General features: G+C 43.9%; 1 protein-coding gene across 6 annotated transcripts in view; it reads right to left on the bottom strand.

Moving 5' to 3' along the window:
- CCDC136 (coiled-coil domain containing 136) overlaps positions 1 to 20721 on the bottom strand; it is a 73789-nt gene that overhangs the window by 40605 nt on the left and 12463 nt on the right. For all 6 annotated transcript variants that reach the window (XM_067469381.1, XM_067469380.1, XM_067469379.1 and 3 more), the window contains exons 2-4: positions 16590 to 16865; positions 12623 to 12697; positions 46 to 426 (exon numbers count right to left, since the gene is read on the bottom strand). In XM_067469381.1, the coding sequence (XP_067325482.1) occupies positions 46 to 426; positions 12623 to 12697; positions 16590 to 16865 (732 nt within the window). The remainder of the gene's footprint in view (positions 1 to 45; positions 427 to 12622; positions 12698 to 16589; positions 16866 to 20721) is intronic.

Raw genomic sequence — 20721 nt, 5'->3', positions numbered from 1 at the left:
CTTTAACCCCTGAAGAGCACTCACAGTGCAAGGCAGCCCAATTACCTTGTAGTTGGGCCACGTCCTCGCTGGCGGTGGTAAGGCGCTCTTCCGTATCTGACGTTGGAGCCACCTCAGACACAGACTGGCTGTCTGCCGTGCCAGGAGGTGACTTCTTCATATTGATCTCGGCCCTCAGGGCAGTGATTTCCATGTCATACTCATTCCGGACCAGCTGCACACGGTCCAACTCCGCTTTCAGCCGGCAAAGCTCCTCTTGCAGGCCGGCGATTTCATTTTCGTGCAAAGCGGCGGCCTCTTCAGCATCCAAGCGCAGGTTGTGGATCTCCTCATTGGCTTCCCGTAGCTCCCGTTCGACGCGTTCCAGCTCAACATCCTTGACTTCTTGCAGGGAATCGAACTCATCCTTCAGAGAACGCATCTGAGCTGGATTTGGGGAGGGAGGGGAGACACAGAGGAATGAGATAAAGTATTGACATAGGAAGAATAATGAAGGAAGGTTGGAGAAAGACAGTGTTGTGTGGCAGAAGTGTGTTTGAATGAAGCGATGCAATAAAACTTGAGTTGGGATGAAGTTGGGATCCCAGACTACTCTATGCTATTGTAGCTGAGTGTGCCTGCCTACAACAGGCAAACAGCAGCTGCCCCCAAAATGACTTACTCAGAATACTGTATTTAGCTCACCTTTTTTGACTAAATTACCGTGTCAAAATTAGGGTGGGCATTAGATTTGCACAATATGGTAATCTGAGCCAAAATAATGGGGGAAGCTGCTTTTGGAGCACCTGGAGCTTCTATTTGAGGGATGCCATTTGTAAATTAATTGTCATACCTCAATGCTATGTAATCCTGGGATTTGTAGTTTGGTGAGGCATCTGCACTCTTTGGCAGATGCCTCACCAACAACAACAGCAACAACAGAAACTCCAGGGGCCATCAAACAGATAACCATCCAGCCTTTGTAACAACAACAACAACAACAACAGAAACTTCAACAGATGATCATCCAGCCTTTGTAATGACAACAACAATAACAGAAGCTCTAGGGGCCATCCAACAAATGACCATCCAGCTTTTGTAATAACAATAAAAATAGTAACAACAACAACAGAAACCCCAGGGGCCATCCAACAGATGACCATCCAGCCTTTGTAATGAAAACAACAACAACAACAACAACAACAACAACAGAAACTCTAGGAGCCATCCAACAGATGACCATCCAGCCTTTGTAATAACAACAACAACAACAACAACAACAACAGAAACTCCAGGGGCCATCCAACTGATGACCATCCAGCCTTTGTAATGACAACAACAGAAACTCCATGGGCCATTCAACAGATGGCCATCTAGCCTTTGTAATAACAATAACAACAACAACAACAACAAAAACTCTAGGGGCCATCCAACTGATGACCACCCTGCCTTTGTAACCACAACAACAACAACAGAAACTCCAAGGGCCATCCAACAGATGACCACCCAGCCTTTGTAATAATAACAACAACAGAAACTCCAGGGGCCACCCAACAGATGACCATCCAGCCTTTGTAATGACAACAACAACAACAACAGAAACTCCAGGGGCCAACCAACCGATGACCATCCAGCCTTTGTAACAACAACAACAACAACGGAAACTCCAGGGGCCATTCAACTGATGACCATCCAGCCTTTGTAATGACAACAACAGAAACTCCATGGGCTATTCAACAGATGGCCATCTAGCCTTTGTAATAACAATAACAACAACAACAACAAAAACTCTAGAGGCCATCCAACCGATGACCATCCAGCCTTTGTAACCACCACCACCACAACAACAACAACAGAAACTCCAGGGGCCATTCAATAGATGGCCATCCAGCCTTTGTAACAACAACAACAACAAAACCTCCAGGGGCCATTTCAACAGATGACCACAACAACAACAACAAAAACTCCAGTGGCCATTCAACAGATGACCATCCAGCCTTTGTAACAACAACAACAACAACAACAACAACAACAAAAACTCTAGGGGCCACCCAACAGATGATCATCCAGCCTTTGTAATGACAACAACAACAACAACAACAACAACAACATCAGAACTCCAGGGGCCATCCAATAGATGACCATCCAGTCTTTGTAATGACGACAACAACAACATCAACAACAACAACGGAAACTCTAGGGGCCATCCAACAAATGACCATCCAGCCTTTGTAACAACAACAACAACAACAACAACAACAACAACAACAGAAACTCCAGAGGCCCTCCAACAGATGACCATCCAGCCTTTGTAACCACAACAACAACAACAACAACAGAAACTCCAGAGGCCCTCCAACAGATGACCATCCAGCCTTTGTAATAACAACAACAACAACAACAACAACAACAACAGAAACTCCAGGGGCCATTGAACAGATGACCATCCAGCCTTTGTAACAACAACAACAACAAGTGTGGTCCAGGCCTGGTTGCCATGGTGATCCATCCCTGAGGCCTACTCCAAAGGACTCAACTGTGCCTGGAGGAGCCAGCGGGCTTGTTTCCCTGTGTGGCTTGGGGCGCCTCTGCCATCACAGCCGCGGGCGCCCGGTCAGAGGGTGCCCTGCCTGGCCAACCTTAGAGCGGCAGCATCCTCTGGAACTCCCACACACACATACACACAAGCACGCCCCTTCCTTTCAAGTCAGGCCCAGGCTTGGCAGGCCCAGAAGGCCAGAACACAATCGAGGCAGGCTTTGGGCCTAGTCATCCTCTGCTTTGGGCCTAGTTAGCCCCTGCTTCTGGCCTAGTCAGCCTCTGCTTCGGGCCTAGTCATCCTCTGCTTCGGGCCTAGTCAGCCTCTGCTTCGGGCCTAGTCAGCCTCTGCTTCGGGCCTAGTCAGCCCCTGCTTTGGGCCTAGTCAGCCCCGCAAGGCAAAGCAAGGGGAAAGGGGGTCCGTACCCATGACTGCGGAGAGGGAGAGGAAGAGGGACGGGCGAGGGAAAGGCAGAGCAAGCAGTCCGTGCGAGAAGGGCATCCCTCCATTCCGGAATGCAGGCCACCCCCCAGCTACAGGCTTCCGACTTACAAACGACTCACACCTCAGAAGGGCCTCAGGCAACAGGAAGCAAGAGGCATCTTATACTGTGCATTATTATATTATACTACTAGCCGTCCCCTGCCACGTGTTGCTGTGGCCCACATGGGGGTTCTGTGTGGGGAGTTTGGCCCAATTCTATCATTGGTGGGGTTCAGAATCCTCTTTGATTGTAGGGGAAGTATAAATCCCAGCAACTACAACTCCCAAATGTCAAGATTCTATTTTCCCCAAACTCCACCAGTGTTCAGATTTGGGCATATTGAGTATTCATGTAGAGTTTGGTCCAGATCCATCATTGTTTGAGTGCACAGTGATCTCTGGATGTAGGTGAACTACAACTCCAAAACCAAAGGACACCCTTCCAGTATTTTCTGTTGTCCATGGGAGAACTGTGTGCCAAGTTTGGCTCAATTCCATCAATGGCAAGGTTCAGAATGCTCTGTGATTGTAGGTGAACTATAAATCCCAGCAACTACAACTCCCAAATGTCAAGATTCTATTTTCCCCAAACTCCACCAGTGTTCACATTTGGGCATATTGAGTCTTCGTGTAGAGTTTGGTCCAGATCCATCATTGGTTGAGACCACAGTGATCTCTGGATGTAGGTGAACTACAACTCCAAAACCAAAGGACACCCTTCCAGTATTTTCTGTTGGCCATGGGAGAACTGTGTGCCAAGTTTGGCTCAATTCCATCAATGGCAAGGTTCTTTAAATGCTCTTTAATTGTAGGTGAACTATAAATCCCAGCAACTACAACTCCCAAATGACAAAATCAATTTTTTTGAGTGAAGGACATACATTGGGTTCTTAGGTGTCTTGCGCCCAAATTTGGTGTCAATTCGTCCAGTGGTTTTTGAGTTCTGTTAATCCCACAAACGAACATTACATTTTTATTTATATAGATTAGTATAATTTTAGTATTATATGACTATTATATGATTTTATTACATTATTATATTATATCTCATTATATGATTATATATATATATGTGTGTGTGTGTGTGTGTGTGTGTGTGTGTATAATCATAATATAATGAGATATAATATAATAATCAAACATCAAAAAATATCAAAACATCAAAAAAAACCAAGATTATGGCAACAAGAATGATTGACAACTGGAAAATAGAGGGAGAAAATGTGGAGGCCGTGACAGACTTTGTATTTCTAGGTGCAAAGATGAGTGCAGATGCAGACTGTGGCCAGGAAATCAGAAGACGCTTCCTTCTTGGGAGGAGAGCAATGTCCAGTCTCGATAAAATAGTAAAGAGTAGAGACATCAGACTGGCAACAAAGATCCATTGCCTAGTCAAAGCCATGGTATTCCCTGTAGTCACCTACGGATGTAAGAGCTGGACCTTCGGGAAGGCTGAGCGAAGGAAGAGAGATGCTTTTGAACTGTGGTGTTGGAGGAAAGTGCTGAGAGTGCCTTGGACTGCGAGGAGATCCAACCAGTCCATCCTCCAGGAAAGAAAGCCCAGCTGCTCACTGGAGGGAAGGATAGTAGAGGGAAAGTGGAAGTCCTTTGGCCACATCACGAGGAGACAGCAAAGCCTAGAGAAGGGAATGATGCTGGGGAAAGTGGAAGGCAAAAGGAAGAGGGGCCGACCAAGGGCAAGATGGATGGATGGCATCCTTGAAGTGACTGGACTGACCTTGAAGGAGCTGGGGGTGGTGACGGACGACAAGGAGCTCTGAGGAGACAGCAAAGCCTAGAGAAGGGAATGATGCTGGGGAAAGTGGAAGGCAAAAGGAAGAGGGGCCGACCAAGGGCAAGATGGATGGATGGCATCCTTGAAGTGACTAGACTAACCTTGAAGGAGCTGGGGGTGGTGACGGACGACAGGGAGCTCTGAGGAGACAGCAAAGCCTAGAGAAGGGAATGATGCTGGGGAAAGTGGAAGGCAAAAGGAAGAGGGGCCGACCAAGGGCAAGATGGATGGATGGCATCCTTGAAGTGACTGGAATGACCTTGAAGGAGCTGGGGGTGGTGACAGACGACAGGGAGCTCTGAGGAGACAGCAAAGCCTAGAGAAGGGAATGATGCTGGGGAAAGTGGAAGACAAAAGGAAGAGGGGCCGACCAAGGGCAAGATGGATGGATGGCATCCTTGAAGTGACTGGACTGACCTTGAAGGAGCTGGGGGTGGTGATGGACGACAGGGAGCTCTGGCGTGGGCTGGTCCATGAGGTCACGAAGAGTCGGAGACGACTGAACGAATGAACAACAACAATATAATAATTTTATTTATTTATTTATTTATTTATCGTGTCATCAGCAACCATTGTATTACAATTCTATCAGAGCAAAAACAAACACAGAGATTAGAAAGAAAAAGAAAAAAAGGAAGGAAAAAAAACCACACAGATTTTGCAAATTTGGTATTTGGTTAAATGTCCTTTGCCCAGTATCTGGCCACTTGGAGTGCCCCTGGGGTTGCCGCAAGAAGGTCCTCCATTGTGCATGTGGCAGGGCTCAGGGTGCATTGCATCAGGTGGTCAGTGGTTTGCTCTTCTCCGCACTCGCATGCCGAGGATTCCACCCTGTAGCCCCATTTCTGAAGGTTGGCTCTGCATCTCGTGGTGCCAGAGCGCAGTCTGTTCAGCGCCTTCCAAGTCGCCCAATCTTCTGTGTGCCCAGGGGGGAGTCTCTCATCTGGTATCACCCATGAATTGAGGTGCTGGGTTTGGGCCTGCCACTTTTGGACTCTCGCTTGCTGGGGTGTTCCAGCGAGTGTCTCTGTAGATCTAAGAAAACTATGTCTTGATTTAAGTCGTTGACGTGGTGGCTGATACCCAAACAGGGGATGAGCTGGAGATGTCTCTGCCTTGGTCCTTTCACTATTGGCTGCTACTTCCCGGCGGATGTCAGGTGGTGCAATACCGGCAAAGCAGTGTAATTTCTCCAGTGGTGTAGGGCGCAGACACCCCGTGATAATGCAGCATGTCTCATTAAGAGCCACATCCACTGTTTTAGTGTGGTGAGATGTGTTCCACACTGGGCATGCATACTCAGCAGCAGAGTAGCATAGCGCAAGGGCAGATGTCTTCACTGTGTCTGGTTGTGATCCCCAGGTTGTGCCAGTCAGCTTTCGTATGATGTTGTTTCTAGCACCCACTTTTTGTTTGATGTTCAGGCAGTGCTTCTTGTAGGTCAGAGCACGGTCCAGAGTGACTCCCAGGTATTTGGGTGCGCTGCAATGCTCCAGTGGGATTCCTTCCCAGGTAATCCTCAGAGCTCGGGATGCTTGTCTGTTCTTAAGGTGAAAGGCGCATGTCTGTGTTTTAGATGGATTAGGGATCAGTTGGTTTTCCCTGTAATAGGCAGTAAGAGCACCTAGAGCTTCGGAGAGCTTCTGTTCTACCATCTCAAAGCTCCCTGCTTGAGCAGTAATGGCACGATCATCAGCATAGATGAAACTCTCGATATAAAAATAATGTAATAAAATAATATAATAGTAATATAAAACTATTATATTATATTATATTAAGTTCTTGGTGGGATGGGCATACCAAGCCACCTTCCCTCTCTCCTGAGGAATCTGTCCAAGGACCAAGTGGCAACAGTCAGAACTGACCACGGAACAACAGACTGGTTCAAGATTGGGAAAGGCGTCCGGCAAGGCTGCATCCTCTCACCCAACCCTTTTAAACTTGTATGCAGAACACATCATGCGATGTGCGGGGCTTGATGAGTGCAAAGCTGGGGTGAAAATTGCTGGAAGAAACATTCACAACCTCAGATATGCAGATGACACCACTCTGATGGCCGAAAGCAAGGAGGAGCTGAGGAGCCTTCTAATCAAGGTGAAAGAAGAAAGCGCAAAAGCCGGGTTGCAGCTAAACGTCAAAAAAACCAAGATTATGGCAACAAGAATGATTGACAACTGGGAAATAGAGGGAGAAACCGTGGAGGCCGTGACAGACTTTGTATTTCTAGGTGCAAAGATTACTGCAGATGCAGACTGTGGCCAGGAAATCAGAAGACGCTTCCTTCTTGGGAGGAGAGCAATGTCCAATCTCGATAAAATAGTGAAGAGTAGAGACATCAGACTGGCAACCAAGATCCATTGCCTAGTCAAAGCCATGGTCTTCCCTGTCGTCACCTACGGAGGTGAGAGCTGGACCTTAGGGAAGGCTGAGCGAAGGAAGATCGATGCTTTTGAGCTGTGGTGTTGGAGGAAAGTTCTGGGAGTGCCTTGGACTGCGAGAAGATCCAACCAGTCCATCCTCCAGGAAATAAAGCCCAACTGCTCACTGGAGGGAAAGATACTAGAGACAAAGTTGAAGTACTTTGGCCACATCATGAGGAGACAGGAAAGCCTAGAGAAGACAATTATGCTGGGGAAAGTGGAAGGCAAAAGGAAGAGGGGCCGACCAAGGGCAAGATGGATGGATGGCATCCTTGAAGTGACTGGACTGACCTTGAGGGAGCTGGGGGTGGTAACGGCCGACAGGGAGCTCTGGCGTAGGCTGGTCCATGAGGTCACGAAGAGTCGGAGACGACTGAACGAATGAACAACAACAACAATGGTTCTGTATATTATGTGTAATTTGTATAGGCATCGGATTGTGCCTTTTTTTTTCTGTAAGCCGCCCTGAGTCCTCCCTCGGGGTTTGAGAAGGGCGGGGTAAAAGTACCCGAAATAAATAAATAATAATAAATTTGTAAAGCAGAGATATATAGTGAATTTCAATAAAGTCTTCATGCAGACTTTTAACAAAGATTTTTTGCAAAACCCTGATGATGCTAAGTTTCTGTGAGACATAGTTTAGGGACCTTTCTCCTCTCTCCTTTTGCTCCGGCCCCTCTTTCTTGGCCGCGGCCCTGCAAGGCTGACCCTTTTCCTTGCCTCTTATATTGATTCAGGCTTCATATTTAGCCCCGCCACCTGCTCTTCCCAGACACGTGGGTGTGCACAGTGCACCTGCTATTTATAGTGGCAATGCGCACAGATGCACACTCGCTCGACAAGCGGCCTCTGATGCAAAGTCCTATAAATACACGTTGGAAAGCAATGGGGAATGATAGAGAGCAGATTGGAGAGCAGAGCAGCAAAAAAGATAAAGGGTGCATCTGCACTGTAGAATGAATGCGGTTTTGACCCCACTTGAACTGCAGTGGCTCAGTGCTATGCAGTCCTGGGAGATATTTCAAGCATAAATTTTAAACTCATGTCTTGTGTTTATCTCTCTATCTATTGATTGATTTCTCACCTGGTTTATCTCTCTCCTATGGAGACTCAAAGCAGCTCACAATCAAAAACATTACAACTTCAAATATACAAATATACAATAATAAAACAGTATATCATGATATATTATGATATATTATCAGTAGTAATTACTAGGGCTGGGTAACCACGGAAAAATTTGTTTCTAAACTCGATTCGTTTCCAGGGGGCGCTAGCGTTTCCAAATTCTAAATACTTCCGAAATTTTGAGATTTCAAAATTTTGTTATTTACGAAATTTCGTAAAATTACGAATCGATTCGTTAATGGCGGACGCGATTGCGCAATATGCTAAAAAAAACCCTCCAAATGGGAGAGGGGGAACTTCTGAAGCTTCCCTCTCCCTCTGTTGTTGACTGTTGGTGTGATAATTTATATTTTATCACTGATAAAACAAACAACTATAAAACTTGCACCAGACATACGGAAATAATTATGAAACAATTACGAAACAATTTCGAAACAATTTTGAAACAATTACGAAACAATACGAAATAAATTGGAAAAATTGTTTCGATTTTTAATTACTCCTCACACTATTCCTGCATGGCTCAATATCGGATCATAAGCTAATTTAAATACAAATTAATAACGAATTACGAAATTAACGAACGAAACCGCCCAGCCCTAGTAATTACTGTATAAACTCGAGTATAAACCTAGTTTTTCAGCCCTTTTTTAGGCAGAAAAAGTCCCCCTCGGCTTATATTCGAGTCAAGGTTATTTATTATTTTACTCTATTATTATTATTATTATTATTATTATTATTTATTTATTTTACTCTATTATTATACATTTATTATTTTACTGTATAATTGTTGTTATTGCTACATTCATTATTTTATTCTTTTTTATTATTATTATTATTATTATTACATTTATTATGTTACTCTCATTATTATTGGAAGGACACGTAAGGACATTTACATTGAAGAAGGCAAATGATCATTTAATCAGAGTTGGACAGTCTTAAATTACCATTTTTGTAAATATTCAAAAATATATAACCTACTGATTCCTCAATTAATGTAATTTAATTGGTATCTATTTTTATTTTGCAATTTACCAGTAACCTCTGCATTTCCCACCCTCAGCTTATATTCGAGTCAATCTGTTTTCTCGTTTTTTTGTGGTAAAATTAGGTGCCTCAGCTTATATTCAGGTTGGCTTATACTCAAGTATATACGGTATATTTAGTATATTAGCATTATTATATAACAATATTATTGTTATATATTATTGTATTATTATTAGTATTATATTGTATTACATTATTATCAATATTATATGAATATATTTCTATTATTAGCATAGAACAATATTAGGATTATATATTACCATATTGTACTCCACCACTATACTCCAATATTATTAGTAATAATACATGTAATATATAATATACTATTATATTATTATTATTATTATTATTATTTATATTGTACTATATTATACAACAATATATACAATACACTAGCAGTATATTATACTATTAGTATTATATAATATATTTACTATATCATAAGTTGTAGTATATATTATATAAGATATATTATTGTGTTGTGGTAATTTTTTCAGGCTGCCTGGCCATGTTCCAGAAGCATTCTCTCCTGACGTTTTGCCTGCATCTACAGCAGGCATCCTCAGAGGTTGTGAGATTTGTTGGAAACTAGGAAAATGGGGTTTATATCTCTGTGGAAAACATATTATATTACAACATTATTAATATTATATATATATATTAGCATTATTACATTACAATGTTATTTAATCCCTATTTAATCATTAAACATTACAATATTTAATCCCTGCTTTGTGTATTTTAATGTGTATTTTATAGAAATGCATTTCAATATGTACCTTTTATACAAATACATTTTAATATGTGTATTTTATATAATTCTTGCAATGTTTGGGTGTTTTAATTATGTTGTGACCCGCATCGAGCGACAAGGAGAGGCGGGTAAGTATTATTATTATTATTATTATTATTATTATTATTATTAGAAACACAACAAGATTAGTACACAAAAAGCAAGGTCACTCTGCTGGCTATTGTATTGAATCACACGTTGGATACTTCCCAAATGACTGGGGCTGTGTGAAGTATTGGCGAATAATGTGTGCAGATCCCAGTAAGGTGGCCTTTTGCAGCTGACAGGTGGTAATTTTGTCAGTGCCAATCGTTTTTAAGTACTGGCCAAGGTCTTTAGGCACTGCACCCTGTGTACCAATCACCACTGGGACCACCTTGACTGGCTTGTGCCAGAGTCTTTGCAGTTCAATCTTTAAATCCTCTTATTATTGTTGTTGTTATTGTTGTTGTTTTATAGATTTGCAAGGTCTCCAGCCTTCTCTGCCTTCTGTGCCTCAACAAACTACAGCTCCCATAATTCCACACCACTGGCAGTTGAAATGGTGTCGAACTGCATTAATTCCACAGTGTAAACACACACACTTTTTGGTATTTCTACAATAGTGGAATAAATCAATCTACCCAACATTATCAATTCAACAGTGCCACACTGAGGAAGACACGAGCATGGCTTTTGTAGCCTCCCTGCTCCAGTGGTATTAATATTATTATTCTTTATTGATCTTTTTAAATAGGTTTTAATCTCTTAAATGCTCATAATTTATTCATACCATGGATATAATTACTTCCTATGGCCTTCAGTCCACAAAAGAGGCATCTACACCAGAGATTTAATGCAGTTTGACACCACTTGAATGGCTACAGCTCAATACCGTGGAAGCCCGGGAGTTTCGGTTTAGTGGGACACCAGGACCCTTTGGCAGGGAAGGCTAATGGCCTTCTAAAACTACAAATCCCGGGACTCCTACCTCCAAAATATTCATTGGAACTCTTTCATAAGAGTTCCAATTTCCTAGGATGTTGCCTTATAACAATCCTGCTTTGCATCGTTTTTAAATGTACTATATTTTGAGTATTTGTTTGTATACAAACAAATATACAAATAAAGAAGCTGGTTGTAATGAATGAAAACCAGAAAACTCTTAAGAATAGAACACCAAAACAAAAATCCCCTTATAAGAGATTCATAAATTATCATACAGTATATCATTACATATAATTTAATATGTATAGGTTTCATATACAGGAGAATCTTGCTTATTCAGCCATAGAATCATAGAATCACCGAGTTGGAAGAGCTCTTGTGGGCCATCCAGTCCAACCCCTTGCCAAGAAGCAGGAAAATCACATTCAAAGCTCCCCTGACAGATGGCCAATAGCTCCCGAGATAAAGTTGCACAAATTATAAATGTGATAACAGTACCTACACTTGAACAGCACCAGTGCCACACTTATGTAGTAATGAAACCTCTCTGGAGGTTGTTAATGGAGGCTGGGTGGCCATCTGTTAGGAGGGCTTTGATTGTGTCTTTCTTAATAGCAGAAAAGGGTTGGATTACATTCCTTTTGAGTATCCCAACTCTAGTGGAATACAGATCGCCTGGATCCAGTTGAGGTTTTTGAGTTTTGGCTGGATGGCTATCTGCCAGGAGGGCGTTGGTTGTGCCTTCCTTCCTGACTTGTTTTATTTTTGCAGGTGAGGGGAGCATTTTTCTTGTGAAACACCTGTAGAGTCCTAGTGTCCCCCATGCTTAGGCGAACTGTTGTAGTCCGAAGATGATGGTCCTCCAAGAGTGGTATCCTGAGGGTGGGTCCGTAGGTGATTATGGAGCCCAATTCTTGATCTGCATCTTCTCCCACAGTGAGGGCATCAGCTTTCAGGTGGGAGGCGGTCCCGGTCGGGGTTGGCTTGACGCACCTTCCTCTTGGCACGTTTCTCTCTTTCGCCCTCCATTCATGCCTCTTCAAATTCTACAGCACTGCTGGTCACAGCTGACCTCCAGCTGGAGTGCTCAAGGGCCAGGGCTTCCCAGTTCTCAGTGTCTATGCCAGAGTTTTTAAGGTTGGCTTTGAGCCCATCTTTAAATCTCTTTTCCTGTCCACCAACATTACATTTTCCATTCTTGAGTTTGGAGTAGAGCAACTGCTTTGGGAAATGGTGGTGGGGCACCCAGACAACGTGGCCAGTCCAGCGGAGTTGATGGCGGAGGACCATCGCTTCAATGCTAGTGGTCTTTGCTTTGTCCCCCAACACCACAATTTGGAAAGCCATGCTTTAGGGTCTCAATTCGGCAATGACTCGAAGGAACGCAACAACAACAAACAAAGTATCTTCCTTGGCTGAAAACCAAGGAAATGCCAAAGAAGCCATACAACGTGGAATCAAGATTTGCACTCGTGGCACAAGCCGTCGCCATCTAGAAAGGGACTCACCTTGGAGCCTCTGGATCTGCTTTGTGAAGATCTCCGCTTGCTGAGCACTGGCCAGTCGCTCGTCTTCCAGCAACCCTGCCACAGAGACAAGAGCAAAATCAACAGCTGGCAAACATAAGAAGCCATTGAACCATTTAGAACCGAAGTTGCAGAATTAATAATGCACTTTGACACCACTTTGAACTGCCATGGCTCTATGCAATGCAACCCTGGGAAGTGGAGTTTGGTCAGGCATGGACTTCCAAACTGCAACTCACTGGATCCCATCTATATAAATAAATAAAAATGTAATGCTAGTTTGTGGGATTAACATAACTCAAAAACCACTGGACGAATTGACACCAAAGTTGGACACAATATACCTAACAACCCAATGTATGTCATTCACTCATAAAAACACTGAAAAACACAGCAGAAGGGACTTAAAAAGCACCCAAAAAGCTAAATGACAAAAAGCTAAATGACAAGAAAAAAGGGAAGAAAGAGGGAGGGAAGGGGAGAAAAAGAAAGAAAGAAAGGAAGGAAGGAAGGAAGGAAGGAAGGAAGGAAGGAAGGAAGGAAGGAAGGGAGAAAGAAGCATGGAAGCAAAGAGAGAAGGAAGGAAGGAAGGAAGTAGAGAAGGAAGAAAGGAGGGGGGAGAAAAGGGGGAAGGAAGGAAAGTTAGAGAAGAAAGGAAGGAGATAAGGAAAGAAAAAAAGGGAAAGAAGGAAGGAAAGAGGGAGTGAAAGAAGGGGAAAATCCAGAGAAAGTGGAAGGAAAGAAGGAAAGAGAGAAGGAAGAAAAGAGAGACAGCAGAAAAGAAAGAAAAAGAGGGAAGGGAGGGAGGGAGGGAGGGAGGGAGGGAGGAAGGAAGGAAGGAAGGAAGGAAGGAAGGAAGGAAGGAAGGAGATAGAGAAGGAAGGAAGAAGAGAAGGAAGGAGAGAAAGAGGGAAGGTTGGCCACAGCAAAGCATGGCGGGTACAGCTAGTCTATATAAATAAAAAGGTAATGTAGATGCAGGCAAAACGTCAGGAGAAATGCCTCTAGAACATGGCACTATAGCCCGAAAAAACGGACAAGAACCTAGAGATTCCAGAATTCCAACAGACCTCACTACCTCTGAGGATGCTTGCCATAGATGCAGGCGAAATGTCAGGAGAAATGCCTCTAGAACATGGCCCTATAGCCCGAAAAAACCCACAAGAACCTAGAGATTCCAGAATTCCAACAGACCTCACTACCTCTGAGGATGCTTGCCATAGATGCAGGCGAAACGTCAGGAGAAATGCCTCTAGAACATGGCCCTATAGCCCGAAAAAACCCACAAGAACCTAGAGATTCCAGAATTCCAACAGACCTCACTACCTCTGAGGATGCTTGCCATAGATGCAGGCGAAACGTCAGGAGAAATGCCTCTAGAACATGGCCCTATAGCCCGAAAAAACCCACAAGAACCTAGAGATTCCAGAATTCCAACAGACCTCACTACCTCTGAGGATGCTTGCCATAGATGCAGGCGAAACGTCAGGAGAAATGCCTCTAGAACATGGCCCTATAGCCCGAAAAAACCCACAAGAACCTAGAGATTCCAGAATTCCAACAGACCTCACTACCTCTGAGGATGCTTGCCATAGATGCAGGCGAAACGTCAGGAGAAATGCCTCTAGAACATGGCCCTATAGCCCGAAAAAACCCACAAGAACCTAGTGATTCCAGCCATGAAAGCCTTCGACAATACAAAGTAATGTTCGTTTGTGGGATTAACAAAACTCAAAAACCACTGGACAAATTGACACCAAATTTGGACACAGGACACCTATCAGGCCAACGAGTGACCATCACTCATAAAAACACTGAAAAACACAGTGGAAGGGACTTAAAAAGCCAAAAAAAAGCAAAAGACATTATAGTACATGCACAAAAATGACTCCCCCTGTCAAAGAAAACACACAATAGTATATCCACACTCTCTTCCGGACTACAGCTCCCAGCATCCCCTAGACCAGGCCCTTTAGGAGAGGAGGATGGTCCAAATGCACTGCTTCCAATATGCAAGCTTGTTTCTCCTTGGATTTCTTAGAGAGCATCCCAATCCAAGTTCCTATAATAATAAACTTTATTTATACCCTACCACCATCTCCCTGAAGGGGACTCGGGGCGGCTAACATGAGGCCAAGCCCAAAACATATAATGCAGAAAATAAAATACAAAAGAACAGAAAAATTACATCACAACAAAATACAAAAGTAGAAAAATAAACTAAACAGTGCAAAATAACATAATAAAAGTCAAACACAAAGGGTGGGACTGCAACTATTCCTCCAGATAGATAGAGATAGATAGGTAGGTAGGTAGGTAGGTAGGTAGATCGATCAGGAGGACTGCTGGGAGTTGCAGTCCAAGAATAGGTAGAGAAGGAAGGAAGGAAGGAAGGAAGGAAGGAAGGAAGGAAGGAAGGAAGGAAGGAAGGAAGGAGGAAAGAGGGAGGGAAGGTTGGCCACATCAACACATGGAGGGTACAGCTAGTTGAGAATAGAACTTATAGATCCGACTCCTCAAGTGGAATTCCAAAAATCTACTCCAAAGACTATACTGGACCACAAAGTTGTGGCTAAGGCTGGATCTACACTGCCCTATATCCCAGAATCTTAAGCGGCTGAGAGGGGAAAAGAAGGGGGGTGAGGTTGTTAGGAATTGTGGGAGTTGAAGTCCAAAACACCTGGAGGGAAGGTTGAAGTTGGCCCATGCCTGGTGTAAACCATATTTGTGGTGTCATCTCGAATCATGTCACCCCTTTTGCTTTGCCTCAGAATGGGGGACGATGCCTGGCTCGAGAGCAGTACATGTGGAAAAGATCTTGGAGTCCTTGTGGACAACAAGTTAAACATGAGCCAACAATGTCATGCGGCGGCAAAAAAAGCCAATGGGATTTTGGCCTGCATCAAGAGCAGCCTAGTGTCTAGATCTAAGGAAGTAATGCACCCCATGCTCTATTCCGCTTTGGTTAGACCACACCTGGAATATTGTGTCCAATTCTGGGCACCACAATGGAAGGGAGATGTTGATACTAAGCTGCAATGTGTCCAGAGGAGGGCGACTCAAATGATCAAGGGTCTGGAGAACAAGCCCTATGAGGAGCGGCTTAAAGAGCTGGGCATGTTAAACCTTCAGAAGAGAAGGCTAAGAGGAGACATGATGAGGGCCATGTATACATATGTGAGAGGAAGTCACTGGGAGAAGGGAGCAAGCTTGTTTTCTGTTGCCCTGGAGACTAGGATGCAATGGAACAATGGCTTCAAATTACAGGAAAGGAGATTCCATCTGAACATGAGGAAGAACTTCCTGACAGTGAGAGCTGTTCAGCAGTGGAACTCTCTGCCCCGGAGTGTGGTGGAGGCTCCTTCTTTGGAGGCTTTTAAACAGAGGCTGGATGGCCATCTGTTGGGCATGCTTTGAATGCAATTTCCTGCTCATTACCTCTGAGGATGCTTGCCATAGATGCAGGCAAAATGTCAGGAGAGAATGCCTCTAGAACAGTGCTTCTCAACCTGGGGTCCCCAGGTGTTTTTGGCCTTCAACTCCCAGAAATCCTAACAGCTGGTAAACTGGCTGGGATTTCTGGGAGTTGTAGCCAAAAACATCTGGGGACCTCAGGTTGAGAACCATTGCTCTAGAACAGTGGTTCTCAACCAGTGGTTCTCAACCAGGTTGAGAACCATTGCTCTAGAACAGTGGTTCTCAACCCAGGTGTTTTGGCCTACAACTCCCAGAAATCCCAGCCAGTTTACCAGCTGTTAGGAATTCTAGGAGTTGAAGGCCAAAAACATCTGGGGACCCCAGGTTGAGAACCACTGCTCTAGAACATGGCCATATAGCCCGAAAAAACCTACATCGACCCAATTTTCCTGCTTCTTGGCAGAATGGGGTTGGACTGGATGGCCCATGAGGTCTCCTCCAACTCTAGGATTCTATCATTCCAGATCCTAACCTTGCAACTCCAAGGAGTCATCCTCATGTTTGAGAGCCGTCTCTCTGGCCTCCTCCAGTTCATCCAACAGTTGGAGCACCTGAGCTCTGAGGTTCTGGTCCAGCTCTTGGTCAGAGAGGTCCGACGCCTTGTCTTCGTCATCGTCATCCAAAGAGCCCAGGTTCTTGACCGGCACTCCCTCCCCTTCCGCCTCCTCTTCCTCCTCCTCCTCCTCCTCGTCCTCTTCATCCTCCTCTTCCTCCTCGTTCAGTTCCGTGTTGGAGGTGTCCACTTCACCTGCAGGAGACAAGCTCGGTTAGCAGAATCAAACTACTGTCAACAAGGGACAAAACCATCTCTATCATAACCTTCTACGGAGATTCAGAAAGTTACATTTTGTGGACGACTTTCATAATACATTTATCCATCTCCCCAAAAATAAAGGAAGAGTTGCAAGATCTGCAAATGATCTTTTAGATCACAGATCAATATAAATAAAAATGTAATGTTCGTTTGTGGGATTAACAAAACTCAAAAACCGCTGGACAAATTGACACCAAATTTGGACACAAGACACCTAACAACCCAATGTATGTCCTTCACTCAAAAAATTTTGATTTTGTCATTTGGGAGTTGTCGTTCCTGGGATTTATAGCTCATCTACAATCAAAGGATATTCTGAGCTCCACCAACAATGGAATTGATCCAAACTTGGCACCTTATTCTCCCATGACCAACAGAAAATACTGGAAGGGTTTCCTGGGCATTGACTTTAAGTTTTGGAATTGTAGTTCACCTACATCCAGAGAGCACAGTGCACTCAAATAATGATGGATCTCGACCAAGCTTGGCACAAATACTCAATATGCCCAAATGTGTACACTGGTGGAGCTTGGGGAAAATAGACCTTGACATTTGGGAGTTGTAGCTGTTGGGATTTAGAGTTCATCTACAATCAAAGAGCATTCTGAACCCCACCAATGATAGAACTGGGCCAAATTTTCCACATAGAACCTCCATGATCAACATAAAATACTGTTTTCTGATGGTCTTTGGCGACCCCTTTAACACCCCCCTCGTGACCCCCCAATCCTCAGGTTGGGCAACACTACTGTAGAAGAAATGCAGTTTCAAACCTCTTGAATTGCCATGGCCCAATACTATTAATTAGGGCTGGGCGGTTTCATTTCGTTAATTCGTAATTCGTTAAAAATTCGTTATTTTTTTGTTAACGAAGCGATAACGAACCATTCTGGAGCAACTTAAAAACGAAACGAATTTTTCAATTCGTTTCGTAAATGCTTCGTATTTCGTTATGTATTCGTTTCGTTATTGGTTTGAGGTCGTTTCGTTATTATTTCCGCATGTCTGGGGCAAGTTTTATGGTTGTTTTTTGTTTAATTAGTGAAAAAAAATTATAATATCACACCAACAGTCAACAACAGAAGGAGAGGGAAGCTTCAGAAGTTTTTTTTGCGTATTGCGCGATCGATTCGTTATTGTTTCGTTATTGTTTTGTCATTTTTTTACCATTTATGAAATTTCGTAAATATCGAACTTTTTTTAAGGAAAATTTCGGAATTCTTTTAAATATCGAAACGCAAAAAACCCCAAAAAACGAATCGATTTTAGAAACAAAATTTTCCGTTGTTACCCAGGCCTACTATTAATTCCTGGGAGATGCAGTTTTACTAGATAGTTTGCCTTCTCTGCCTGAAAGTTAAGGCGCCTAACCAAACTAAGAATCCCAGAATCCCATAGCATTGAGAAATAAAAGTACTATTATTATTGTTGTTGTTGTTGTTATTGAGCCAGGACAAACTACATTCAAATAGCAAACATCACAGGATCCCATAATGCAATGGGATGATGGAAGTTGTAGTTTGGTGAAATGCAAAGGATGAATCTACGCTGCCAAATAATGTAGTTTGTATCTGCATTATATGGTCAATGTAGATGCATATAATGCAGTGGCTGCATTATATGCATCTACACAAGTTGATCCCAACCTGTGGTCCACCAGGGGTCCTCAGGAATGAAAATATGGTCCGCAACCTCACCATTACTACTGGTCTACACTGACCATATAATTGCAGATTCCAAGTGCATTAGATGGCAGTGTTCATCCAGCCACAGAAGGCTAAAGACCAACTGTGTGGGATTGTTAGCCACCTTGAGTCCAGAAGAAGAAGAGAGGAGGAGGAGGAGGAGGAGGAGGAGGAGGAGGAGGAGGAGGAGGAGGAAGAGGAAGAGGAAGAGGAAGAGGAAGAGGAAGAGGAAGAGGAAGAAGCTAAAGAGTCATGTCTGTGCTGGTACAGCTGTACCAGAAGCTCCCACTTTATTTGCCTTGTATTAAGTGTTTGTTTGCAGCCCAAGGCTTGGGATTCTGCAGAATGGTGGCTTCCTGTCAAAGTTTGCAGTTATAGGGCAGGCCCCCTGTCCATCATCGTTAAGTTTGGTTCCGCCCCCTGTTCAGGGCAATTGTGAAGGGAAGAGAGCCATTTTCAGTCAGTCTCAGCTAGGTTAGCCAATGTACAGGACGTGTGTACAGACTTCTCCTGTACAAAGGCTTCAACCCTTAAGACCTCCCGGGGGAGAGCAGTCTTAAGAGCAAAAGGATTCCCAAAGATTCCCAGGAAAACAGCCCTAAAGCTCTGAGGAATTTCGGAGGGAAAAACAGCTTTGAATATCCAAGAACTCCAGCTGAAGAGACTACAGGCCTACTGGTAGGTCCACTCGGTGCTTTGAGACGCAGTTCAACCCGGTAGTGGAGCCCACATCAGTTAGGTTTAGGTTCACAGTTAGTCTGGGAGAAGTTTGGAAAGGGATTTTCCTTTAGAGTAAAGTAACAGTTAGAAGCCACCAGTTGCACAAAGGCCTGGAAGCATTTCTTTAACCTTTTGAAGACAAAAGAAGTTTCTGTTGATTGTTCACCAGTAAAAGACTTTGTTATATTTCACAAACCCTCTAGAGACTGTTTATGGTGGAAATCCTTAAGGATTTCTCTTCGGGCCCCCTGGCTTCCCGCTGGGCTAAAGTTACACGTCCTGTTTTAAAAGCAATTCGTTTCAAGCCCAGCGCGTGACAGAACACATGTCCAACTCTGGGGTGTGGTGCTCATCTCCATTTCTAAGCTGAAGAGCCAGCATTGTCCCTAGACACCTCCAAGGTCATGTGGCCGGCATGACTACATGGAGTGCCATTACCTTCCCACCAGAGTGGTACCTATTGATCTACTCACATTTGCATATTTTCGAACTGCTAGGTTGGCAGAAGCTGGGGCGAATAGCGGGAGCTCACGCCGCTCCCCACATTCAAACTGCTGACCTTTCAGTCAGCACATTCAGCAGATCAGCGGTTTAACCCACTGTGCCACGGGGGGGGGGGGGGGGTCCTAATAATAATAACAACAATAACAATATAATCTTTGAACCCTTGCAAACTGACTTTTGGGGAGCAGTTGTATACCTTTCCCACATCAACCCTAACTGACCATTGTAAAGACTTAATAGATCTTTATATCTGAAAATGAAGGATTACTTTTGATCCCATCCAACACTGTATAAATATGCTTTGATGACCCAAGGCCTTAATGCCACTTAGGATGTATCCAAAGAACTGGGTTTATATCCATGGATATCAGAAGGAACAGAGGGTTTCATCTATGCTGATGACCGTGCCATCACTGCTCAAGCAGGGAGCTTTGAGATGGTTGAAAAGAAGCTCTCTGAAGCTCTAGGTGCCCTCACTGCCTATTACAGGGAAAATCAACTGATCCCTAATCCATCTAAAACACAGACATGCGCCTTTCACCTTAAGAACAGACAAGCATCCCGAGCTCTGAGGATTATTACCTGGGAAGGAATCCCACTGGAGCATTGCAACACACCCAAATACCTGGGAGTCACTCTGGACCGTGCTCTGACCTACAAGAAGCACTGCCTGAAAATCAAGCAAAAAGTGGGCGCTAGAAACAACATCATATGAAAGCTGACTGGCACAACCTGAGGATCACAACCAGACACAGTGAAGACATCTGCCCTTGCGCTATGCTACTCTGCTGCTGAGTACGCATGCCCAGTGTGGAACACATCTCACCACACTAAAACAGTAGCTGTGGCTCTTAATGAGACATGCTGCATTATCACAGGGT

Source organism: Anolis sagrei, chromosome 5 (assembly GCF_037176765.1).
Source record: "Anolis sagrei isolate rAnoSag1 chromosome 5, rAnoSag1.mat, whole genome shotgun sequence".
NCBI lineage: Eukaryota > Metazoa > Chordata > Lepidosauria > Squamata > Dactyloidae > Anolis > Anolis sagrei.
The sequence above is the reverse complement of the archived record's forward strand: the minus strand, read 5'-3'. Positions and strand labels throughout refer to the sequence as shown.